The 27,907-nt window shown below is 40.6% G+C and overlaps 1 protein-coding gene across 2 annotated transcripts in view; it reads right to left on the bottom strand.

The window, feature by feature from the left end:
* The window catches only part of SLIT3 (slit guidance ligand 3), a 645,016-nt gene that overhangs the window by 562,745 nt on the left and 54,364 nt on the right, over positions 1–27,907 (bottom strand). For both annotated transcript variants that reach the window (XM_033180336.1, XM_033180338.1), the window contains exon 3: positions 24,881–24,952. In XM_033180336.1, the coding sequence (XP_033036227.1) occupies positions 24,881–24,952 (72 nt within the window). The remainder of the gene's footprint in view (positions 1–24,880; positions 24,953–27,907) is intronic.

Below are 27,907 nucleotides of genomic sequence, written 5' to 3'. Positions count from 1 at the left end.
GAACCCATTTTCTCTATCAGGGAAATTTGCCTCTGCGCTAGTTTCTGATTTCTTCATATAATCAAACTTAAGCTCTTTTAGAGCTCAAAGTGCAAAAGCAAATCTACACATTGAGGTTTGAAATCCTGGCTCACGCCAACAGAAGAAAATCTCATGATTCGATTAGAGCAAATATGGCTCAGAAAATTCGTGCTTTCTCTCTGGCTCGGGCTCTTTTGTTTATGCACTGTTTCTTCCCATTCAACAGGCTGTCATTATGTGAGTGTCAATACACTGGGCGGAATCGTGGACATGATATATCAGTGTTGAGGGCTACCAGAATTAGAACATAAAGACCACTTAACTCAGAACCAAATCAGGGAGCCCACAGATTAGTCACCAGAGAGATGCCAAGACAATGTTAGTCTACTCAATGCACTCAACAGTATTACACATCTGAGTGGGTGTTACGCTCCCCCAGGGGTGCAGGGTGGGATTTATTCACTGCTTCTGTTGCACGGGTGGGTGGTCATTACCCTAGCTCCTCTCAGGTGGTGTGTGACATGCCTCTAGACATCGTTTGCCCTCCGTTCCTCCTCTGACTCCTTGCCAGCCATCAGTTCCTAGTGCTGTGTCTGCCTTTCACCAGGTCTTGGTATCCCTCTTCCAATGCCAATGCACAGAATGGGATGTGCACACTTCACTGGGAAGCTCGTTTCTTCCCACTATGTCTCTGCCTCATCCAGACAGTCAAGGTTGCAGAGATTGCTTTACATCTTAATGATACTGGGAAATACATAGGATGTAGAGAGATTGCTTTACATCTTAATGACACTAGGAAATACATAGGATGTACAGGACAACAATTTCATTAAAAATCCATTATGGCTTGGCTGTGTGGTGAGCCATGCAAGTTAATGACCAGGTGTTGTCAAATACTCAAAAGCCCTTGGCTTACCTCCTTGAATAATAAACTGACTTGGGTCCTTGGGGATGTGTGTTTAAGTACACCTAGGATGGCAGCTTTTGAGATTTTTAATCATTCACATACTACCTTGTTATTCTTTCTCTGTATTACCTGTATTATTTAATATATTTTTGTGAATTAATTCCCGTTTCATTTTTACTTAAATATCTTCTGTACCCTTGTCCTAAGCAAAAATATCCATAGGGTCATGCGTTTGAAAAGCTGTGTATCTAACATACATCACCAAAAAAAAATTCATGAAATTATTATGCTGGCTACATTTTGGAGCACGTAGAAGGAAAACAATGACTCAGAAGTCAATAGACTCCATTGTGTCTTTTTATTTCCTGCCATTGCTAGCGAAGAATCATAGACACAGTACATGCTCAATATCAATTTGGGGATTATTGATTTGCTCTCAGGTGACAATTACAGGTGACAATTACTTGTCAGGATTGTGATGAAAGAAAAAAAGATAGTTCAGGATCTAATCTAAGCAAATTATTTCCCTGATTTCTAGGCCCTGAGACTTGGAAGCTACTGAAAAAAAATCTCAGCCCCAAACTTCTTGGTTCAAGTAGAAGGGTCTAAGAAAATTGACAAAGCTATGCCATAACTTACTCTTAGTAAAACAACAAAACACTCAGGAAAGCTTAGCTTGCAAAACAATGCAGAATGTTTGCTTTAAGTGTCCTCAGGAGGAAGAATGTCTCCAGATCCAGTACTTCCATGCAGAGTTGGTATACGCATGGCCATCACATGAATGCAGGTTAGCACTTCAGCCACTGTCACCCAGACAGAAGCACCAAGAGCCATGGCGAAATCTCCCCAGCCCACTGTTGACCAAAGTTGGTTGTTAACCAAAATGGCTGAGGTATGGGAGTTCACTCAACAAGGCGACAGATGGTCAAAACCAAATGGGAAGGTCTGCTTCTCACCGGAGAAACTAGACGCTACATGGAAAATTCCATGCCACAGTTCAAAGGGGCACTGTGACCTAATAAATTTAGCTGCATGGGTTATTAAAGGCAACTGTAAATTCAGCCCGGATTTTTTTTCCTGTGCTTTTCCCACAACTGAAACACATGTTAAACCAGAGAGAATTCCCAGGGAAGCTGAGTGCCTGTTTTGATAGCATCTGACATACCATGTGCCAGGATGAGAAATACCTCTGTAAATGACTTGTTGTCAAAACCAAGATCCCAGGAACACCAGCCTAGCATCTCTGCAGAAAGCCTTAGAGTGGGGATGCTATGACCTCTAGGTAGAGTGACTGAATCTGCAGTCTGCAGCCAGCCAGAGTTGGGAACCTTTCCTGTTGTTGACTGGTTCTAACACCTAATCTCACCAAGGAACCTCTGTTAGAGAGTGAATAATTCATGTGCTCTTCTTCTATGGCGTTTAGCAGCGTAGGTGTCCTGCCAAGTCAGACAAAAGTGATAGAGACGTGCAGTTAGGGATGAGTGCAAATCAGGACTCCTACCTGATGGGATTTAGCTCTGTTCAGGCCTCTATACTGCAACCTGGGTGATCTCAGGGTCAGAAAACCAAGTGCAAAGGTAGGGCTCAGGCTTGAGTAAGCATCACATTGGAGTCATATACATAGCCTGTCTTTTATTTCTCCTTGAGCTTTTCAGGAGAGACCTTTGGAGATAAAAAAGATTTTGAAATTCCAAAAGTGATGTACAAAATGGGTCCCTGTCAAATAAATCAACCAGGAAAAACAAAACCAGCAAAGAGATTGCTTTTTTTTCCAAGGGCTGACTCAGAGATCTGTTTCTGTAGAAATGCCTGTGAATCTGTCTTCCGGACCATCTGCAGGAATATCATGGAGGGAAAGGAGGAGGCTGCAGGCAATGGGGAGGGCTGAGAAATGGGTCCTTCACCTTTGTTTCTGCCTCTAGAGGCTGTGCACAAGGTACACAAATGAAACAGGCTTTTGACATTGTAATCACACCTCGTCTTTTACTAAGCAGTCTTAAGAAGACACGTCGGATTAGGAAATGGCAAGATCATTAGCTTCGAAGCTAAAGAGAGCTGCTTTCAAGTCTTGCTTCCACTTCTCACAGCAATGAGACTTTGGTCTCATTTAAGCTCACTGAGTCTCTTTTTTTTCTTTTTAAACTGGTAGAATGGGATAATATGCACTCCATAGAGTAATGGTAAGAATTAAAACAGAAATATATGTTTGTCAGGCATATAATAGGATATCACTACAGAAATTAGATGGCATATAGAAAATTACTATGACAGGAGATCACCCAGCTTACTCACATACTGTATTTATTTCACCTTGCTCCAAACGGTTTGTCCATTTTTAATTTTTAATTATTTATTTATTTATTTTGAGATAAGGTCTTGCTCTGTCGCTCAGGCTGGAGTGCAGTGGCAAAATCACGGTTCACTGCAGCCTCGACCTCTGGGGTCAAGTGATCCTCCCACCTCAACTTTCCAACTCGCTGAGACTACAAGCGTGCACCACCACACGTGGCTAACCTTTTGTATTTTTGTAGAGATGGGGTCTCACCATGTGGTCCGAACTGGTCTTGAACTCCTGAGCTCAAGTGATCTTCCCACTTCAGCCTCCCAAAATGTTGGGATTACAGGCATGAGCCACTGCACTCAGCCAGGCCCATTTTTTAAATTATTATTATTCTTTCTTTATTGGAGAGAGTGTCGCTCTGTTGCCCAGGCTGGAGTGCAGTGGTGCGATCTTGGTTCACTGCAGCCTCTGCCTCTAGAATTCAAGCGATTCTTGTGCTTCATCCTCCTGATTAGCTGGGACCACAGGCGCTGGCCACCACGCCCAGCTAATTTTTGTATTTTTAGACATGGGGTTTCACCATATTGGCCAGGCTGGTCTCAAACTCCTGGCCTCAAGTGATCCACCCATCTCGGCCTCCCAAAGTGCTGGGATTGCAGGCATAAGCCCCCATGCTTGGCCCATTTTTTAAATTAAATGCACTCTTTAAAATATATCATTCTTAAAATCTATGTATTTTATGTAAATTATACCATAATAAAAAAGTACTTGCTACTAATAAGGATGCTCAAAATGATAGGCTGTGAGAATGCAGCAAACATTTCCTAAGCACCCACTATGTGACAAGTCCTGTGTGACAACCCGGGGAGAGGCCAAGGCTCTGTAAGAAGTGTTTTACAGACAGGTCCGTCACTGGGACAGGGGTGTGGCCTCACGAGGTAACTATTAGAAGTAGTTCTAGATGCTTACCATTCCCACTGCAAGTGGGTGGGAAGAGAGCCGAATGAAGAATAACCCAGCAAGATCTCTCTAACTGGAGATGTAAGGACAATGGTGGGGGTAACACAGGGCTCCCAGGTCTGGCTGCCCCTCTCTCAGTGCTCTAACTGGATTCCAAAGCAGGATGCTACTCACTCTCACAGCAAACATCACGAAGTGTGGGTTCCGGCCAGGCACGAGGCTAGGTGCCAGGGATACTGTGCTTAGCACAAATATGTGGTTTCCCTCTCAGAGGCCTGATAGTCTAAGGAGGGAGAGAGATGCCAAGCCACCATCACTAACGAAGGCCCCGTAAGAATGTATGAGACCGGAGTGGGGCCATACCCGAGGGGCAGGGAAGGGTTCCCTGAGGAAGTGACTGTTTTGAGTTGAAAAATGAATGGCAGTTACCACAGAGGAGAAGACGGGGGTGGGCGGTGATTTCCCAGTAGAGGGAAAAGCAGAGGTGACACTAGAGAGGGAGGCAGAAGCTCACTCTGGCTGCTGTAGTGCAGAGTACATTGTGGGGCCAGAGTGGAAGCAGACAGGGAAGAGAGGAGGTCTGCAGTCCTTCAAGCAAGAGAGGATAATAGCGTGGATGAGGTCAGCCCAGTGGATAAGGAGGCAAGGGGAGAGGGCGAGGCCAACCGTAGAAGGCAGCTCCCCCATCTCAGCTCTCCATACCCCACTTTAGTCTCTGCCAGCCCCTGGGTGTAATGATACAGATGTGGAATCCCCATCCTTATGCCCACTAACCACTCACAGCTGGGAAGCAGGTGCTCTGGAGACACCGAGCCGGAGAGAAACCAGAACTCTCAGGAAACCAGGGAGAGGAGTAGGGGGCAAAGCCAAATTGCTGGGGTTCTGGGGTGGAAAGTCTCCTGCTGAGGCATACCTTTGGGTGACCAGATGGACTCCTCTGCAGTCCCTGTTCTTCCCCTGACCCTTCCCACTTCCAGGATGGAACAGAAAGTGGCCTGATCACCACTATCCCCCTACTCAGTCCAGTCACAAAAACAGAGTCCCTGAAGGCCTAGAACACACTAAAAGGGGCCCAAGCTTTGCTCTCAGGTAGCAATCTCTGATCTGCAGGACTAAAAACAAATTAGGTGCCTTCACTGACGTTGTTTCCTCATCTGTCAAATGCTGATCATAGTCCCCACCTTGCAGGATAGCTTAGAGAATGAAATCAGACAGTAGATATAAAGCACCGAGCACAGCATGAGACAGAGCAGGTGTTTAATAAATGTCAGCATTATTCATGCATTCTAGGGGCAAAGTGAAGGCCAGAATCAAAACCCCCACCCCATATTATCCTCAGTCCCTTCTCTTACTCTGTCTTTATCTATAGAGGTGGTAACAATGGGTCTCAGGAGGCTCAAAGACTCAGGTAAGATTCACTTTCAGTTTTTGCTAAAATTCTGGCCTAGATTCACTTCTACATTTACAATGTGGGACACTGGAGGGGGGTATTTTAACATCTGCACCAAAGCGGATGCCTCAATGAGATACATACTAAGGCTAGACTGACAGTGACTTCGTCTGCACACTCCACACCCCTAGCTCTGCCTCCTTCAGTCCTGTCACTAAAACCCCCACCTGGTGTGTGTGTAGGGGGGCCTACTAGCATGGAAAAGGGCGGGCTCCAGGCAACCGCAGGTCTACAAGATAATGGCTAAGTGGGAGGTGTGGAAGCCACAGAGGAGACACGGCCACCCCTAATGGGCACTGGCATATATAGGAATGGGAGTCACAGACTTAAGCGTGAGTTAGGGAATAGCTGAACAGTCCATCTTCTAATTTACACTTGCTTACATTCTTGGACAAGATTTTGTATACTAAATTATGCCACATAAATCTGATAATCAGGATGACAGTTTAGTTAATGGTTAATGCATTTTATGGGGGATTTACTTTGTGTCAGGCACTTTGCTAGACGCTTTACATGCATTACCTTAATTAGTCCTCTCAACAACTCAGCGGTAGGTACCAAGTTGGTACAAAAATAAGTGTGGTTTTGTGATTACTTTTTTTTTTTTGTTTTGAGACAGTCTCGCTCTGTCATCCAGGCTGGAGTGCAGTGGCGCGATCTTGACTCACTGCAACCTCCCCCTCCTGGGCTCAAGTGATTCACCTGCCTCAGCTTCCCCAGTAGCTGGGATTATAGGCACGCACCACCACGCCCAGCCAATCTCTCTATTTTTTAGTAAAGGCAGGGTTTCACCATGTTAGCCAAGCTGGTCTCAAAGTGATCTCAGGCGATCCACCCACCTCGGCCTCCCAAAGTGCGGGATTACAAGTGTGAGCCACCACACCTGGCCCTGTGCCATTACTTTTAACGGCAAAAGCTGCAATTACCTTTGCACTAACCTAATACTTCTATTACCCCCTTTTGCAGATGAGGAGATGAAGGCACGTGCCTAAGTCTGCACAGCTGGTAGAGAAGGAGCTGAGATTCAGGCAGGGGGAGGCTGAGGTCTCAGCCTGTGCTCCTCATCTCCAGGATGATTTCTAAAATATCAGCATTTTAGCAATACAGGTGGGAGCACTCTGCAATCTTCCACAGAGGGGTTCAGTGCCAACTTTATCTTATTTGATCCTAGAGAAACATGTCTAAGGAAGCGCCCAGGTTCCCAACGGAAGGCCTGATGGCAGGCTTTTTCTAGAAATGACCATGATGGCCCTACTGAATCAATTATAAACGGTACATTTGTGCATTGTACAGTATACAGTTCTCTGGTGTGTACATATATCAAATAAATAAAGCAGTACGAGAACCAATCACATACATTTAATTGCATTTCATTTACTTAGGAGCTCCTGGGAGAAAAACCTAGCAGTGCTGAAGAGCGACTGTGGGACTTTGAGGAAACTGCTGGAAGAATCTTGGGGAGACAGCCTGAGTACAAGAGCCAAAAAGGCCTCCCCAGGAGGGGAGTTGCCATTTAAGAGAGATTTTCTAAAGTCACCGAAGCAGGAGAACATACTCTGAAAACACAAAAGCTGCCAGGAAATGAAATTACTGGGTGACAAGGAGTGACGACCGCCAGGAGAAATTCTCTAAGTAATGACACGAGTGCCGTCATCAGGGGCCTCAAACTGTTGGAAGAAAGGCAGCACCAGAGCCTCCCTGGACTTGCTTTAATACATTTAATGTATCAATCCCTCTACAGCACTCACATCTTGGAGACAAAGTGTTTAACAACATATCCTTCATGTGTGCTTGCTTGGTGCTTTTTGGTCTCTGGGCCTCTAAAATGAAGTTGAACACTCAAAATATAATATTTTTTTAAACAAGAGAACCAAAGCATCCTGGAATGTCTTCCTTCATCTTCCTGCTCTGAAAGCTCCTAGGAATCTTCCTAGTCAGAACCTTAATTATGGAAATTCTCATTTATATTATGTGATTTATTTAAAGCCTTGTCTTTCCAAGAGAATAAAATCCTGGTTTTGAAGCACCTCTCAAAATAATTTATTCTTCTCCACTGACTAACTGCTTTGGCCAGAAATCATGAATTTATAGTACATTATGCCAAAGCAAAACACTCTAATAACTTAATCAAACATTTAAAATCCAGTGCACAGCCATATAATATACAGAAGCAGTTCTCTCAGCTCTCTCGTTAAAGGTCAATCACCATTTTTATTCCAAACCTTCACATCTTGGAGAAGCCGTGCGCACACACACAGATTGAGAGAGACACAGAGAAGGAGAGAGAGGAAGACATAAGCATTTGGAGATACAAAACTTGGCTGACATATACCCCGGCTCACAACAATTCTCCTTGTTATGCTTTGAAATGCAGAAGTCGATCCTTCAGCTATTTTTTTTTTTTTCAAATTCTAGCAAAAAATGGGATCTAAAGAATAAAACAAAACTAAAAAACGAGTTTTTTTGATCTTCAAGACATTGAGGGGAAAGAGCGAGACCTAACTCTCAACAGATTAATGTGGGCTTACCCACTAAGGATAGTAATATAGAAATAAGAACGATAATTTGCATTATTTTGTCTGTATGCCTTTTTAGAGTACTTTAGCACATACATACTTTCTGACAACACCCTTGTTCCTATCAGACATAAAAGACTATTAAGTTCATTTTTCAGATGAGAAGAAGCATGCTTCAGCAGCTTCTGATGGAAGAACACGGAAAGAATGTTAGTTTGGTATGTATTTGGCATGGGATGTTTGACCTAAGAGATGGACTAAAGCCAATGAGTAAAAATGTATTTAGCGCACTTAGTCAAATAAGTTCCTCTCTCTCTCCTTATTCATCACTCTTGGGCCGTGGTGATGATGATGAGGCAGAGGAGCGGAGCTGAAATCACTGAGTGATGACTGTGCCGATCTCGAAATGAAGCACTTCATATGGGTAATCTCATAAGAGCCTCATAAAGTGGGTTAATGGAGGCATGGCGTACATGCATTTAACTTGTAAGTGAACCTGAGCATAGGCATCCAGCAAAAATTAAGGGGGAAGGAGTAAGAGAAGGTAAGAAATTCAAGGTGCCAAACATCCTACAGCCATTCTTCTCAACGAGCCTGTACCCGCAAATGACCCTGAGACGAGGGATGTGAATCCGCTCTTCCTGCAGTCTCACAGTCCTCATCTGCTGCTCACTGTATGAGCATTTCATGGAGTGTAATTTCAGTAATCAAAGGTACTTCTCAGCATACATGGCCCCTACATATCTTGTTTATAGGAGCTATACCTGTCAATCATTTTGGATATATTCCATTTTTATCTTCCATGCTGACTTTACAAACAGGCCTCTCTTTAAAAGTTAACTCCACTGAACAACAATTAACTCCATTTAACAGATGATACTCGCAGCTGCTAAGAAAGTTGCCTAGAGTCTCATGACTGGTAAGTGAAATGAGAACATTTATCCAGATTCAAATCCAGGTCTATCCTAACTCTAAAGTTCAAGCTCTGAATCTCTACATACTTAGACTAGTACCCACCAAACCCTCTCTCTAAATTAGCAGATCTAAGGGGCTGTGGAAACTTTCAGAGAGCAGCCCTTGCTGTTCTTGCTCCCTATTCCGAATGAACCCAAGTTCATCATTCTTCGTCAAGCTGGTGGTCATGATGTACATTCTTATTTGATCTTCAAGACTTGGTTCAAGTAGTGCTTCTTCGGTGAAGCTTTCCCTGATCTCACTGGTGGAGGTGATCACTTCCTCTGTACTCCCAAGGGTTTACTATCTGCCATGTTAAAAGGTATGCATTTATACACCTGCCTTCCCAGGGGACTATAAGCACCTGGAGGGCAAGAGTTCCACTGCATTCTTCTCAAAAACTCTAACATAATAACTGGTAGACAGACACGCAATAAATGACATGAAATTGAATCGTCTAATGCACAGGACAAAAAAAAATTCCTGCAACCCCTCTCTGGAGGTAGGTGGGCTGCTGTGGAGTGGGGTGAAAGAGGACGTTGTGGGGTAAAAGTCTGAAAACACCTGTCTCATAGAATTGCCAGGAATATGTAATTATTTTTGGTCTTGCCTGCTTCGGGGCTGCAGTCAAATGCTTATGAGCATTTACTGTGGGCCCAAAACCACCTTAACTCTTTGCATGTATGCTATCTAGTTCTCCCAACAACCCTCTGAGGTAGATAGGTACATGTTTTATAGACGAGGAAATGAAGGGTCAGAGAGGGTCATTAATTTGCCTAAGGTCAAACAGCTAGTAAGTGTGGGCCAGGACTCCAGAGCTCATGTTCTTTACTGCCCTGGTATACTTCCTACTCAGCTGCTTCAATTCTTGCTACCACTAAGCCTATATTCTTGAGTTTTGTTCTCAAGGGAGACAGCTCCTAGATGACACTTTGAAGGTTTTAGTCTTAAGTTTTCCAACAACCTCCTCCTCCTCTGCCTCAGTGCCCTCAAGCACCCAGTGAACAGCGAGTTTGGCGGGAAGGGATCTCGCTGGGCTGGGCCATCACTAGAGGTCCACCATCTTGCCTGGGCCTTCTGATGGCCTTGAACATCTTCTCCAGTTTCTATGTTCCTTCTAATATTTCTCCAGTTTTGTGGCTTCCCTTCATTATGACTTGCAATTTTTAAAGAACTAAGGGAAACTACATTCCACGCTGGAAGTTTTTATTTTTTTAAAAGAAGAATCAGAAAACAAGCCAACCAAAAATCATGTGTGTCAACAGTAGTGTCTCTGGTGTTGTAGCTTACACCCACACAGAAACTGGGGTATTTTTCATGGACTTAGACTAATTTCAGTGTAGACGCCGCAGGTGATACATTTCACAAAGAAAAGCCTGTCCATAATTCTGAGTTAGTAACAATGGTTAGGCTTTGATGTTGATACAAATGAGGCCGAATGGAGAAAAAGTCACATTCATGGGCTGCTTGGGTGTCTGGTCTCTGAATGATCAGCTTAAGGAACATAATGCACATAACACAAGCTGACTTCCCTCTACTAGGAGCAAAATAACTCTCGCAGTAATTTAAAAGAATATATTTGCCACACATATGCATTTAAACATGTAATCTAATTATTTGTTTCACATCTAATGAAAGAGTAAATGGAACTCTAGGTTAGAGCTAAAAAGTCATGGTTTTTCTGTTCTTTGGATAAATGGAGCTAACACACCAAGGCAACTTAAACTTTAAATGTTGCACGCCACATTAAAATTTCATGAAAGTCAAATTCCTTTCTAGCCTATTTCCTTTTCTGTAAGAGGAGGAAATTGGATAATCCAATATCTCAGTCTCCTTCCAACTCCTGAAGGTTATGTTTTCTTTTCCTGGTACCTGGATTCAGAGCAGTCCTGGATTCAAATCTCAGAAGAGTAAATTTCTTTAACTTTCTGACTTTCAGATTTTTTCCTCTGCAAAAATGAAACTTTTAAAAAACATACATGTTAAAAAGTTTTTAGTCACAAAAATGGCCAAATATACAGAAAAGGATAAATGTATTTTGAGTATCCCATACCCACCACTTAGATTCAACAATTATTTTCATTTTGCTACCTTGTTTTATTTTATTTACCGAACCATTTTAAAGTACAGCAGATCCTTGAATAATGTCATTTCCTTCAATGTCCCTTCATTGTAACACTGATTAGGAAAAAAATCGCTTCCCAGCTGAGACCACTGCCTCTGTGGAGTTCGCAATGTCCCTTATCTGTATGGGTTTTCTCACAGCCTCAATTCAGAGTCATGCATGAAATTTGGTTGTTATATCTGTCTCTTGAGTCTCTTTTTAAAATAAATTTTTTGAAGTATAACACGTACAGAAAAATGTACAAATTTGTACAGCTTGAAGCATGTTCACCCACTGAACAGATCCATGAAACCTCCACCCAGATCAAGAAACAGCTGATGACACGCCCCAGAATCCCTTAGCTCCCCTCTCCATTCGCAACTCCCCATTGCTTACCACCACCTCGGCTTTTAACACCATAGATTAGTTTTGCCTGCGTTTGAAGTGTATACAAATGGAATCAGGTAATATATATTCTTTTATGTCTGGCTTTTGTCCCTGATTATGCTTCTGAGATTTACCATGTGGTCACAGACAGCAGTTTTTTTGCGCATTGTTTTCATTTTCTACTAGTCAATTCCATTACGTGAATACACCACAATCTATTGATTTATTCTAACATCAATGAGTATTTGGCTTATTTCCAGTCTGGGGCTATTACAATTAGTGCTGATATGAACATTCCTGTGAATGTCTTTCAGAGGGTATGTACCCAGGAGTGGAAGGTATATGTATGTTCAGCTCTGGTTGGTAACTGCCCATATTCGAGAGTAACTGTATCAATTACTCCCGTAACAGTGTATGGTAAATGCAGTTGTTTCACCTTGTCACCAACACTTGTTATTGTAAGTTTCAGCCATTCCAATGAGCGTGTGGTATGTCATTGTGGTTTTATTCTATATTTCCCTAAAGACTAATTACACACTAAGCAACTTTTCATATGATCATTAGCCATTTCTCAATCTTCTTTTGTGAAGTGTCCAAAACTCTCACCAATTTTTTTTACTGAGTCATTTGTCTTTTTCTTATTGATTTGTAGGAGTTCTTCTCAATTCTAAAATAAGTCCTTTGTCAGTTATATGCACTGCCAATATCTTCACCCACTCTGGGACATGTTCTTTCACTCAATAATGTATTTTGGTGAATTAAAGTTATTTATTTTAATGTAGTCCAAATCATCTTTTCTCTTTAGTGTCTTCTGCGCCTTGCTTATGAAATATCAACTACCTCAAGGTCATGAAAATATTCTGTTATTTATTTTTTTTGAGATGGAGCCTTGCTCTGTTGCCCAGACTAGGGTGCAGTGGTGCAATCTGGGCTCACTGCAACCTCCGCCTCCTGGGTTCAAACGATTCTCCTGCCTTAGCCTCCCAAGTAGCTGCGATTACAAGCACATGCCACCATGCCTGCCTAATTTTTGTATTTTTAGTAGAGATGGGGGTTTCGCCATGTTGGCCAGGCTGGTCTCGAACTCCTGACCTCAGGTGATACACCCGCCTCAGCCTCCCAAAGTGCTGAGATTACAGGCGTGAACTACCACTCTCAACCAAAAAATATTGTTATTTTCTAGAAGTGTCTTTATTTTATCTTTCTACAATCCACTTGTAATTGATTTATGAATGGCATGAGTAGGGATCAACAGAACAAGTTTTCCATATGGTTACCCAATTACTTTAGCACAATTTATTAGACAGACCATCCATTCCAGGTGGCCTCACAGAGCCACCTTTGTTACAAATCAAGTATCCCTCTATATCTGGGTCTTCTAGACCATCTTTGCTTTTCTTGGTCATTTGCATTCCTATATAAATTTTAGCATCATCTTAATTTCCACAACAACCTGCTGCTGGCATTTTGATTAGGACTGCATGGAATCCATCCATCAATTTGGAGAGAATTGACATATTTTCAATGTTAAGTATTCCAATACATGAACACCATGCAACACTCCATATATTTGACTCACCTTTAATTTCTTCCAGTAATGTCCGTCTTTCTGTGTTAGGGTCTGTGCATCTTTCATTAGACTTATTCCTAGGCATTGGTATATATACACACACATATATATACACATTTACTTTGAGACAGTCTCACTCTGTCACCAGGCTGGAGTGCAGTGGCACAATCTTGGCTGACTGCAACCTCTGCCTCTCGGGTTCAAGCAATTCTCCTGCTTCAGCCTCCTGAGTAGCTGGGACTACAGGCACACACCACCACGCCCAGCTAATTTTGTATTTCTAGTAGAGATGGGGTTTCACCATCTTGGCCAGGATGGTCTAGATCTCCTGACTTCATGATCTGCCCACCTCAGCTTCCCAAAGTGCTGGGATTACAGGCGTGAGCCACCACGCCCAGCTGGCATTGGTATTTTTTTGGTGCTATTGTAAGCATAGTTTTTAAAAATTTTCCCAACTGTTTGTTGCTGGTATATAGAAATTGTATTTTTTTTTTTTTTTTTTTTTTTTGGTGTATTGACCTTGTGTCCAATGACCTTAGAAATCTACTTAAGAATTCTGATAGGAAGAATAGCTAACGCGTGCTGGGTTTAATACTTAGGCGATGGGTTGATACATGCAGCCTTTGTGCACCTATCAACAATCTACAATCTAATGTGCCACCATGGTACACATTCACCATATGTACCCCAGAATTTAAAATTTAAAAAAGATTTATGATAGCTTATTTGCAGATTATTTTGTATTTTTCATGTACTCAATCATGTTGTCCGCAAATGACATTTAAATTTGTTTTATTCCAATCTTTATATCCATTCTTTTTCCTTGGTTCTGTGTTTTTTTGGCTCCTCTCTCTTCTTCCCTCCCTTTTCTCTCCCTTCTTTCCTATTTTTTGAATCATTGCCAGAACAAGAATTTTCAATACAGTATTTAATAGAAGCTATGATGGTAGGAATCTAGTTCTGTTAGGAGAAACATTTTCAATATTTCACCATTAACTACGATGTTTGTTGTAGGCCTTTTTTGGTAAAGAACTTCCCTTTTATTCTTAATATGTAAAATGCTTTTAAATCATAAATTAGTATTGAATTTTATTAAATACTTTCTTCAGTATCTGAGGAGAGTAAATGACTTTTCTTATTTCTTCTGTTAATGTGATTAATTACATCATTATTTTTGAAACAATAAAAATATATTTGTTGTTCATGTCACAGTCAAATGCAGGTCAGCAGGGGCCCAGGATCCTTCTACTTTGTACCTCTACATCCTCCTTAGAGTGCTGTCAATTTAGCCAACGTAGGGAAAGAGAACAAGTATGGGGGGTCATGAAGGGCATGTCGCTTCTACTCTCATTCCATAGAATTCCAGACGCAGTCACATGTCTGCATCCAACTTCTAGTATTTTTGGAAGCGTTGACTGTGTCTGTCCTTATACCAATGTCTCTCCAGTCTTTTGGTTGTATGAAGCTTGTTGTTTTTGTTGTTTTTTCTGAGATGAAGTCTCACTCTGTCCCAGGCTAGAGTGCAGTGGCACAATTTTGGCTCATTACAACCTCCACATCCTGGGTTCAAGCGATTCTCCGGCCTCAGCCTGAGTAGCTGGGACTACACGCGTGTGCCATCACACCTGGCTTTTTTTTTTTTTTTTTTTTCGGTAGAGACGAGGTTTCACCATGCTGGCCAGGCTGGTCTGGAACTCCTGACCTCAAATGATCCACCTACCTCAGCCTCCCAAAGTGCCGGGATTACATGGGTGAGTCACCGCGTCCAGCCTGAAGCTTATTCTTTGCAGAATCCTTAGAAAGTGTCCATAGGCACCACGATGCCTAAGTTCTTGAATGTTCATAATAGGTAGTCTGCAGTCACTGGACTTGAATGTCAGCATGGCTAAATAGAAATGCTGTTGTTCACATTTTCTTTTTTAAGTTATTCACTTGTATTCTGACATAAGATTTTGGCATCAAAAAATAGGCAAGAAATCCAATTTTCTTTCTTTATGAGTCTCTGATTGAATGCTTAAGGACTTTTTCCTTTAAAATTTAATAGTTTTATTAGAACATATTTTGTTCTGACCCTTCAGGGTTGACTTTTCCAAACATTCAGTGCACTTCCACAAGGTACTTTCTAATCAACTTTTAAGAACATTTTCTTGAATAGTAATTATCAGTACTATCAGTTTTGCTTTGTTCCATTGTTTTCTTCCTCAGAGATTCCTAAGTTTGTTAGAACCTCTTTGCCCAACTTTCACTTTCTCTTAAATCCCTTTATCTCTGTATTAATTTCTTGTTGACTTAAGAATACTGCTTTCCATCTTCTATTTCTTTTAAAGCAGTGTTTATCCCAGTTATTTCTTTTTACAATCCATGTAGATTAAAATATATGTATGTATTTTTGGCATAAAAAACATTTATTTTGCTCATAAGTCTATAAATCAGTCAGGGTTTCATGGTTCAACTTAAAAAAACCTTTTTATATTAGAATAGATTTTGATTTACATAAAAACTTGGAAGATAGTATTGAAAGTTCTCATATAGCCCACACCCAATTTCCCTTATTAACATCTTATGTAAGTATAATACAGTTGTCATACTTAATGAAGTAATCCTATTGCATTTATTATTCACTAAAGTCAATTTTTTTTTTCCAGATTTTCTTAGTTTTTACTTTTTGTGTTTGTTTCAGCATCCCATCTAGGATGCCACATTACATTTAGTCATTATGTCTCCTCAGGCTCCTTTTGGCTGTGACAGTTTTTCTGATTTCCCTTGTTTTTGATAAACAGTTTTGAGGAGGACTATTCAGGTATTTTTTAGGAAGTTTCTCAATAGAGATTTGTCTGATGTTTTTCATGTAAGACCGAGATGATGGGTTTGGGGGAGGAAGATCACAGATATGAAGTAATATTTTCATTGCATCATATCAAAGGTATCAAATCATTTATCAGTGTTGACGCTGACCTTAATCACTTGGCCAAGGTGGTGTGTGTCGAATTTCTCCACTGTAAACCTACTGCCCACTCCCTTCCCTTTTCACACAGTACTCTTTCGATGGAAGTGTCGATGTGAAGTCCACATTTAAGGAAGGCCGCATTTAAGTTAGGTTCAACATTCTAGAGGGCAGAGAACTTACACAACAAGTTAGTTAGAATTATTCTGCATGAGATCTGTCTCTTCATTCCATTTATTTATTCACTCATTTATTTCTGTGAGTATGGACCCATGGATATTTAAACTTTGTTAATAATTCAATACTTATTTTGTTATTCAAATTGTTGCAGCTTTGGCCACCAAGAATTCTTTGTTTGCTTTTATGTCCTTTTGACATACTCCCCAAATTGTGGGGTTTCACATTTTGTTTTGAGCACTCCCTTTATGGCACAACATCATTCCTCACCATTAGAATAAACCATTTTTCCAAGAGGCTTTAATTCCTTTTTGTGGGAAAATGATTTTAGAAACCATCAGCTGGGTGCTGGGCATGCTCATTGCTACTCCAGTGTTGTTGCTTCCAGGCCCTCTTGCTGATAGAGCAAGAATTTTTTTTTTTTTTTTTTTTTTTTTTGAGACTGAATCTCACTGTCACCCAGGCTGATTCTCCTGCCTCAGCCTACCAAGTAGCTGGGACTACAGGCACGTGCCACCACACTTGGATAATTTCTAGTATTTTTAGTGGAGACAGGGTTTCACCATGTTAGCCAGGATGGTCTCAATCTCCTGACCTTGTGACCCACCGATTTGGGGCTCCAAAAGTGCTGGGATAACAGGCCGTGAGCCACCACATCTGGCCAGAGCAAGGAAATTTTTTTTGCATATTAATTCATATAAATACACATATCAAAAATGTTTCTATGTATATATTCATCTATATTAAAGTATCTACAGTAGGCTAAACATGAGTTGATACTGATGTCTCAACTAGTCCATTCCCACATAGATTATTCTAGCTCTCTCCATTGTTTGTTTCTAACCACCCATTTCAACAGCAAGAAATCTATCCTCACCATCCACCATCTATTGTTCAATTCCAGTATACATGTACAGTGTCTCAGAATTGCTAACACATACCCTCAGGGGAAACAACTTTATCAACTAGAGTACAGTTCTTCTGTGCAGTTCCTTTTGCCTTTAGTCTTACAGACTCCACTCATTTCCACAGCTTAGGTCAGCACCTTTGCTCCCTCACTTCAGTGAGGCTGATGCATACATTCATCACAGTCTGCATTCCATTCTGGGATACCCTACTCTCCTACATGACTTTTTAAAAATTTGCATGCATTATAGTTCACTCTTTGTGTGGTAAAATTTTATAGGTTTTGACAAATGCATAGTGTCATGTATCCACAATTTCATTATCACACAGCATAGTTTTACCATCATAAACCCCACCATCCCCCACTGTGCTTTATTCAACTTTTGGTTCCCTCTTCTCCTCTGAATCCCTAGCAACCACAGATCTGGACTGTATAAGACTATGTTTAACTTTTTAAAAAACTGCTAAACTGTGTTCTAAAGTGGCTGTACCATTTTGTATTACTGCCAGCAATGAATGAGAGTTCCTGTTACTCCACCTCACCAGCAATTAGTGCTGTCAATTTTTTAAATTTTCACCATTGTAACAGGTGTGTAGCAGTATATCTCACTACATACCTATTTGCATCACCCTAATGAAAAATGATGTTGAGTACGTTTTTGTATGCTTACTTGTCAGCTGTATATCTTCTTCGGTGAAGTGTCTATTTGAATCTTTTGTCCATTTCTTTCCTTTATGGGGGAGAGCGGTATTTTCTTACTGTTGAGTTTTTAAAGCTCTTTGTATATTTTGCGTATAAATTCTTTATCAGATACATGTTTTGAAAATATTTTCTTCGTAGTTTTATATTTTACATTTAGGTCTATGAATCATCTGGACTTCAATTTTGTGTAAGACACAAGATTTGTATCCAGATTCATTTTTCTGTATCTGGACAGCCAATTGTACCAGCACCACTTGTTGAAAAGATTATTCTTTCTCCATTGAATTATCTTTACACCTTTGTCACAAAATCAGTTGACTGTATTTGCATGGGTCTATTTCTGGGCTTGCTATTCTGTCACCTTGATGTGTGTGTCTAATTTTTCACCAATGTCATGCTGTCTTGATTACTATAGCTTTACAGTAAGTCTTGAAACTGGATAGTGTAATTTCTACAAGTTAGTTTTTCTTCAGTATTGTACTGGCAATACTTATTTTGAAGTACTTCTATTGTTAAGTTCTTTGAGTTCTTCACCCCTCCTTTCAAAGCCTACATTTCTCTTATTAAATTTCTGAGTTTTTAAAATTTAGATTTGTGTTGTTCTCTTATAATTTATATGTTCTTACATTCTTCTTGCCAGTTTTGAACTATTTTATTACAGTTTATTTGTTTTGTGGGTATCTCCTTTTATGTTTTCATTGTTTCTAAGAAAGTTATGCTTCTCATACCTTTTCTTATTTAAAACCCTTTATATGGGCTTCAATCATAATCCTTTTAACTGCTTATTTTTTAAGTGAAATAAACTTCCCTGTAGTTTTAGAATGGAGGGGTGAAATAGCTTTTTTTTTTTTTTTTTTAAGCTTTAAGACTCTAGAGCTCATTCTTATTTTTGCAAAGCAATGAGAAACATGGCCTTGTATTTTCCAAGATTTGACTCTTCTGGTGAATTCTAACATACTTCTCAAGGAGTTCTCTTTTTATTTCTACCATTGTTCCTTTTCTGATCAACTACTCCCAGAAGTTTCTTACCAATGTTAGACCTTTCCTAGGAAAAGAGCCTCATTTTCGTTTGAAGAATGTATAAGCCACAGAATGTTCCAAGTATTATCAGTCATTATTACATCATGGTTCCTTTGTACTGAACATGAATTGGATCTGATAGAACTCTCTTCTATATTTGGCAGCTTTTCTCAGATTGGCCACTGTGTTTTCCAATGAGTAGAGATGGGTCATTTAAGGTATGCAGTCTTCTCAGGGTCCTAAGAACTGTAGCTGTCTTCCCTCTGCTTTCTCCCACACAGATGAGATACCACAACAGTCTTGAAACCATCTATTGGGGATTCACTGAATTACTGTTCCAACTAATTTTATCGTAGATGTTGTGTATGTCTTTGGTTTTGCTATCCTAGTTGTTCAGCATGTTTTTATTTGAGAGGTGAAATTTCCACTATTAAACCAACCTTGCCTTCTTTGAATAAGCCAGATTTCGTTAGAATATATTATCCTTTTCACATATAACTGAATTCATTTGCTAGTATTTTGTTGGGAAATTTGTAAAAATATTCATGAAAGACATTGGTTTATGTTTTTTTCTTGAAATGTCCTTACTGGGTTTTGTTCTCAAGGTTATGCTGGCTAAATGGACAAATGTTCATTCTTTTTTAGAATTAGTTTGTATTAAGTTGATATACTTTATTCCTTAAAACTTCGTTAGAATTTTTTGCTAAAGCCATCTGAGCCTAGATTTTTTGATGAAATGTTTTAAATATTTAATTTCTCTAATTGATATAAGACAGATTTTCTATCCCTTCCTGTTTCTATTTTCAATTTCATTTACTCTTCAAAATCATTGAGATAAACTTGTCCAAAGTCTGCTCTTATTATCACTTTAATGTTTATAATATCCATAGTTACATCCCCCTTTTTATTCTTCATGTTGGTCATTTAGTCTTTTGTTTTTTGATATGTCTTGTCAGTGTCTGTAATTTTAGGTGCTTCAAGAATTAGTTTGGCTTTTTAGAATTTTTCTATTATACATTCATTTCTATTTCATATACTTCTGCTCTTAATAATTTCCTTTGTTCTGTTTAGTTGTTCTTGCCCTAACTTTGTAAGAATAATATTTTAATCAAGACACGTACTTCTTTTAAAATATGTACTATACATAATATATACCATAAATTGAATAATATAGCTTAAAGGCTTTACATTTTCCTCTGAGCATAGCTTTGGCTGCAGTCCACACATTGTGATACATTATATGTTTATTAACATTCAGAAAAATATGTTCTAACTTCCACTGCAGTATGTTCTTTGACTCAGAGTATTTAGAGGTGTATTACTCAATCTCCAAATATTTTGGATTTTTCTAGTTTTTTAAATTAACTTCTTGATTATTCCTGCCGTCAGAGAACATGCTCCATATGATATCCTTTGATATGTGTCGACTTGCTTTCTAGATCAGTACATAATAAAACTTTCATATGCCCTTGAAAATATTTCTATTCTATGTTGTTTTGAGCATTCTCTATCAATTACATCAGGTTTAAAAATACTGTCATTTAATATTCTATATTTTTACTACGAATTGTATCTCCTTGTTCTATTAATTACCAAAAAGTGTTATCTTAACTATGATTATAAATTTGTCTATTTTTTTTAGTTCTGTCAGTATTTGCTTTCCATATTTTCAGGCTATGTTTTTAGACACATACAAATACAGATTTGGTATATCTTCCTGGTTTATTTCCTATTTTACCATTATAAAATTCTCTCTTTATATCTAACATTTTTTCTTTAAATTCTATATTATCTTTAATAGAGTGACACTAACCTTTCAGTTAGTGTTTTCATGCTATCATTTCCATTTTTTTACTTTCAAGTTTTCTCTATCCATACGTTTAATGTTATTATTTTGTAAAAAGCATATGTTTGGTATTTTTAAAATACATTCTGACAATCTATGTTTTTTAATTGGAGAATTAGTGCATTTACATATAAAGTAATATGATATATTCATGTTTAAATGTATCATCTTACTGTTGATCTCTATTTGCTCTATGTTCCTTTTCCTTCTCTTTTATCCTTCATTTTAATTAACTACATATTTTGTATCATACTGTGCTCCTTTTCCCTCAGACTATCATAATTTTTTGACTTTTTTTTTTAGAGGCTATGCTACAGATTTCAACATACATCTTTGACTTAATAAGGCAATAAATATTAGCACTATGACTTCCTGAATAATTTAAGGATCTTAGAACATTTTAATTCCATTGACCCTTTCCAATGTTTGTGGTACTGCTTCTATTCTTTTTTTGAAAAGCTTTTCTAAGCTTTTTTTTGAAAAGCTTATTCTAAGCTTTTTTTTTTTTTAAAGTTGACTCCCATGTTTTTCTTGACATTGACTTTTTGAAAAGACCAGGGCAACTCTCTCAAAGAATATCCCACCTACAAAATGTGTTTGTTTCCTCTTGGTTTAACTTTTTCCTCTATCCCATCCACTTTCTGGAAACCTGAAGTGAGATCTAGCTAAATTAGGTTTAGGTAAATATATTAAGCAAAGTACTTCATAGGTTATACTTTGAGTTTTATATTTTATCACATCACATTTTATAATTCTAACTTCATAATATTCTCGCATAGATTCCATGAGATGGTATACGTAAAGTGCCTGACATGCTATCTGACGTAGAATAGTTAAAGAGTAGAATTTCTCAGTTTTGGCACTAGTGACATTTTGGACTGAATAATTCTTTGTTGTAGGGCCATCTCGTGCATTTAAAGATGTTTAGAGATACTCCTGTACTCTATCTGTTAGGTAGCATCTCCCAGCTGTGACAATTAAAAATGTATCTAAACATTACCAAGAGTCCTCTGGAAGACAAAATTAGGCCCAGCTTAGAATCACTTATATAGGACAAAAACTCAAGTGTTTTGATAAATATTCCTCAAGCAGTTACTATCATGCCTTGCTCAAGGCTGTGAGATTAGGAGCTAAATGGGACATGAATCCTGACCTCAACATTCATGGTTTTGAGAAGAAACAATCCAGAAAACAGGGAATTAAAATATGGTGTCATAAGTGCTGTGATAGGAAGACACCTGTGTTATGAGAGTAGGGGCACCTAACTCCACCAGAGGCATGGGGTCCTTTCACGGAGGAATAGGGAATTCTGAATTGAGACCCAGAGAACAGACTTCCTTTTCCTTTCCCAGGAAGACCCAAGAGAACAAACCAATAATGACTACTCAGAGTGGAAATAAACCCTCCAGAAATGAAGTATCATAACCCCTAATATTTCCAGGCTCTATCTTAGAATATGATCAATAAAGATTTATCTATTACCAAATACAGAGACACAGATAAGGTGAGCCAGGAGTAAGAGCTAGAGATGGCACAATCCACCGTCATCTTGTTAATAGCAAATGTATGTTTTCCAATTCTACATCCCCCTGTCTGTATGAAAACAGAACGAATAACCAAAACCAGATTAACGCCAATCAGGATTAATGTCACACACATCCCTTCTTGCTAACACTGAAAGGTATTATGAGAATGACTATTCAACTGTGTATATGAACCCAGTTGCCTGTGTTTCCAATCTTCTTCCTGATTAAGTACTTCTTCAGATCACTTGCAGTAGAAGTCAGAGATTGGCTAGCTGTTCATTAAGCCTGTTTCCTCTACTTCCTGGGCACACAGCTCAACCATCTTCCCTCCATCCTCTGCAGTTTCCTGTGGCCACATGACTGAGTTCTAGCCCAAAGTATGTGAGACTGGAAGTGACATGTACTTCTGGAAATCTGAAAACCTCCCATGTGAAATTTTTCATGCTGTTTTCTCTTCTCCTGGCTTGATGCAGACAAACATTGTCACCTTGAAAGCCAAGATTTAAGGAGGGTAAAGTTGAGGAGAGGAAGAAGACTTTGTCCCTGAGTCTCCACTTGGAGAAGGGAGGCCTTATCAGCAATGCCAATATTGAGTTTTAGATGAATAAGAAGTAAACGTCCACTGTGTTAAGTCACTGAGATTTGAGGGTTTATCTAGCACAGCAGCTAGCATTATCCACCTAATACACCAACACGGAGAAATAGTCAGGTTACCTCTGCAACTGTAATCCATTCAGTTCCCCAGACATGCATGGGTATTTCAGCCTTGTTCACCAAGCCAAAGAAAAGAGGCTTTGCCAAAATATTTCACCGATACTCCCTGGAGTTAAATGTTTAGGTGAGAGGCTACTCTCAGGGCCCTTACTAAAGATCACACTTCATCTAATATCTGCTGCACATGAGTATGGAATAACATCATCTTTCATGTCAGACAGAAGTGACTTTGAATCTTGGCTCCCCTCTTGACCATTCCTTGACTCAGTCTCTCTGGGTCTGTTTCTTCATCTGTAAAATGAGGGTAATTACACCTCATAGGAATTTTGTGGCAATAAAAAATACAAACAGCATGTAAAATACTGGCATAGTTCCTGGCATGTCCAAGGTACTCAATTAGTTCCTTCCCCAAAACAAGGAAATTAATGAATTGGGAATTTTCTTCACTCTTCTAGTCAGTAGACTAAGGAGTGGCCTTTTCACAAAGGACCATGTATTGATCTTTCTGTAAACATGCTGAATATTTCATACAAAGGAACCAGGTTCAACAAATACTTTTATGTTCTCTTTGGTCTAAATAAGAACTTGAGAGTTAAGAAACTTAAAAATAAATGTGTAAACAGAGACAACATTCAGTCTTTTTATAACCATTTTCCCTTGCAAGAAATAAATGTCATATTTTCAAACCAACACCAGCAGAACATATGCTGGGATTTGACCCAGAAGGAGAACAATGAATGAGACGGTTCACACAACAGAGAGGGAGGAAGGCATTTTTCTGGGTAATACTGAGTGACGTGCAATGGGGACCTTCGCTGTTCTTATGTGGCCCCAGATAAATTGATTCCGGGGGAAGAGATGGCACATCTCAAAGCTAACTAGTCAGGGGCAGGCACGCCACCTTACCCAAGCCCACCTCTGTAAATGAGATATGGCAACCAGGCAGGTAAACAGAGCACAGTTCTTCTAAGGAAGCCGGCAGAGCTGTGAGCTGTTGCAGCTTCACCCTTTCAACTGCAGGAGAAAGAGGCTGAAATGTCAGGGCAACCAAGATTCAGAGAGAACTTTGAAGAGAGCCACCCACCAGCATGACTAAGTGCTCTTGGGGACAATCCCTGCTCAGAGGGCAGAAAGCAAATATCCAGATGTTATGAACTGCCAGATGTGATTAACAGAGGAAAGGTGAAGTCGCCGACTTAACCATCTGAGCAGCCCTCCTCAAAGTCATCCAAGAGTTTTCTGCAAAAGTATTCATCAACAAAACAAATGGAGGCTCCAACCGTTTTCCATTCCCATCCCTTTTCCTCTCTCCCTCTCATTGAGTCAGAACAGTGGCCTATTTTTAAACCACTGGCAATGCATTCTCTCGTGGAAACGTGGGGGCTTCTTGACACAGGCTGATGCTCACTCACAGGAGATACAAGCTCACTGAAGGCTGCGCCCACTCACCAGTCCTTCCTCTCCCACAACAGTGGGGCAGAGAACACTCAGGGAGGAGAGGGCCTCAGGAGGGAGCTTCTGCCCGTGCAGAGGAGTAGGGAGTATCTGATGCCGGATTTCATGACAGGGTAACTGCAGGCTTCCCTCCTCCGTGGAAGGGAAGGCTTACACTTGGTTAAAAACCAGCCCCTTATACAGGTACCAAGACAGAACTCAAGCCTGAGAAGAAGGGAAACACACCCTGGAAGCTGATTCTAGCAACTTTTACAGAAAAGGAGTGTAAGTAGATCTCAGTGTTTCTTTAACATGCATCTAATGTGCCTTAAGTATAATAGCAAACATTTATATTAAAACACTGGAGACCTTTTTAAACAAGGTCATAAGGCCAATTTACAAAACAAAAAGCACTAAAATTAAATAAACACTTTAAGAAAGGAGGTTGTGCTGTACTTACAGTCGCTCCAGCTGCTTCAGGTCCTGGAAGGCGCCTCTCTCAATGACGCTGACCTGGTTGTCTTCCAGATGCCTATAACCACAGAGACAGCAATGACTAACGACAAAGCTGGGCTCAGAGACCCTCATACTAGGCTTCGTGCCATGCAGGTATGGTCACTCAGCCCCTCCCATGATCGTCAGAGTCCCTTCAACTGGGATCAGTCTGATGGGACAAGATAACTCATATCCCAGCTTGGTGTCACGGTAACCAGGGTTTTGCCGCCTGCACACTTCTACCTGACAGATTGGTTTCCATGCCTCTATTTTAAGAATGTTCTCAGCAAATGTCCCCCCAAGCACTGCAGGATGTTGCGCAGAAAAGGAAGAGGTAAAAGCTGCTCTTTATAAAAACCACACATAGATTCAGCATCTCTTCCCTGGGAGCTCCCTCCTCCAAGGATTCAAAAATACTTCATTGAAAAGGGCCTTCCCTGCTCACCCTAGTAGAAAGGGTGAGGCTATTGTGAAACGATTAGCTGTCCATGAGAAAACCAGCCTGGTCCCAGCAACTCCTCTCACCTAGAGTCCAGCTAATCCCAACCTCATGATGATGGTCCTAAAAGATCAGGCTCCCTCCCTCCAGCCACATGCTTCACTCACCCGCCTAAGTCCTCCAAGCAGGTGATTACAAATCCTAAACACTCTGTATGAGTGAACTGGGTTCATGCATGCAGTATAGCCAAAGAATTCAGCATATAATGAAACGTTTGTTTCCTTAACTTAAAAAAAAAATGGCCACTTAAATGGATGAGCTGAACAGCAGAGAAGAGAAGCAATGAAGCTATGTAGCTTCCATTGGGGGCTGACCTTAGGCTGGGAAATGACACAGATTGCACATGGTGGCTGAATGGGACTTAGCGGGGATGCATTGTGATCAGAGAATGTTTCTTTAGAAAGTGGAGTTTAGGAAGGGCCGTGGATTCCTCTGGATTACACAGGAGGAGAGGTGCGCACAAGCACCTAAACAAATGGCAGATGGAGAGGAAGAGCAACCTGGGAAGCTGGGAAGGCTGCATCTTCATATCAAACTGAATGCTCCATGACAGTCTCTCCCTATTAGACGTTTCATAACCTCCTGCACTTCTCAGCCTTAACACTTGGACCCTTGTGTTTAGTTCCCAAGTCTATTTTCCCCACTGTGCCTAGGGAGCAAGAAGACAGACATTCTGCCCATCATCCTACTCCCAGTCCTAACACAGTTGCCTAGCACAGCAGGCACTTCATAAACGCTTACTGAATGAATGAAAACCTACAGAAAACTGTGGGCCACGGCACATGCCGACTGTACATGTGTCTGGGACAGGTAACTGTATTTTGTGTGGGCTTGATATTTTACATTTTTGTGAATTTGTTGCCAACAGTTGAAAATCAGGATATTTCACATGTATACACACCCATACCCCACAAAAAGAAACTCCTTTTGAAAAATCAGCTCTCACATTTCCAAATATCAGTTGAGCAGGAGTAGAACTTGTCAGGCGAGGGCACCCAGCCCCACAGTTTGCCATGTCCTCATCCGCTCTGCTTCTCACATTTCTATTACTTCTGGCCCCTCACAAGCTCCTCACTTAACAGCTATAGAAACGATTGAAGGGAGAGGCTAAAAGACTTGCCCGAGGAGAAATTATTTATGCCAATTCCCACAGCCAGGTAGGGTGGGCCTTCTAACTCCCACTCTGGTGAGCGTACCAGATTTAGTTTAGAAGCCCTGTTTTGCTTGTACATTAGCTGATGATATAAGAGTGGGTTAACTAGTCAACCTCTCTGAGATTCAGTTTCCTCATTTGTAAAATAGAGAAAATAAAACATTGCAAAAGTTCTTCGAGAACAAAAATGAAATAAGTAACTCATGTAGCCCAGGTTCTGCCATATGATTAGAGGCTTAAGAAATGTTGGCCAGGTGCGGTGGCTCACTCCTGTAATCCCAACACTTCGGGAGGCTGAGGCAGGTGGACCAGGAGGTCAGGAGTTCAAGACCAGCCTGGCCAACATGGTGAAACTCCATCTTTACTAAAAATACAAAAATGAGCTGGGTGTGGTGGCACATGCTTGTAATCCCAGCTACTTGGAAGGCTGAGGCAGGAGAATTGCTTGAACCCAGGACGTAGAGGTTGCAGGGAGCCACGATGGCACCACTGCACTCCAGCCTGGGTGACACAGCAAGACTCTGTGTCCAAAAAAAAAAGGCCTGGAGCAGTGGCCCACGCCTGTAATCTCAGCACTTTGGGAGGCTGAGGTAGGCAGATCATGAGGTCAGGAGTTCAGGACCAGCCTGACCAACAAGGTGAAACCATCTCTACTAAAAATACAAAAATTTAGCTGGGCGTGGTAGCACATGCCTGTAATCCCAGCAACTCAGGAGGCTGAGGCAGGAGAATCACTTGAACACAGGAGGCGGAGTTTGCAGTGAGCTAAGATTGCGCCATTGCACTCCAGCCTGGGTAACAGAGCAAGACTCTGTCTCAAAAAACAAACAAACAAAAAAGTTTTCCTGACTAACCCGGTGAAACCCCGTCTCTACTAAAAAATACAAAAAAACTAGCCGGGTAATGTGGTAGGTGCCTGTAGTCCCAGCTACTTGGGAGGCTGAGGCACGAGAATGGTGTAAACCCGGGAGGCGGAGCTTGCAGTGAGCGGAGATCCGGCCACTGCACTCCAGCCTGGGTGGCAGAGCGAGACTCCATCTCAAAAAAAAAAGAAAGTTTTTCCCTTCTCTTGTCTTCCTTTTCCATTCTACCATATGCAAGGAGGGCCTTGGAATGCTAATAGTCTCACACTAGCACATCATGCTAAATAGGGTCCCACTTCAACACTAGTGACTGGGGGTTTCCTGAGCTAAGTTTTTACTATCCATCCACCAATCAAATCAATCGTAGACTTTGTAGTCATTATTTCCTTGCTGGATAACAAGGAGCAACTCTAGGGTATTCTAAGTACCACATTCCCTCTGGGTTTCTGAGGGAGCCTAACTCACCCCTTCTATAAT

This window comes from Trachypithecus francoisi, unplaced genomic scaffold (genome assembly GCF_009764315.1).
Source record: "Trachypithecus francoisi isolate TF-2019V2 unplaced genomic scaffold, Tfra_2.0 Lachesis_group2, whole genome shotgun sequence".
NCBI lineage: Eukaryota > Metazoa > Chordata > Mammalia > Primates > Cercopithecidae > Trachypithecus > Trachypithecus francoisi.
This window is presented reverse-complemented; position numbering and strand designations above follow the sequence as displayed.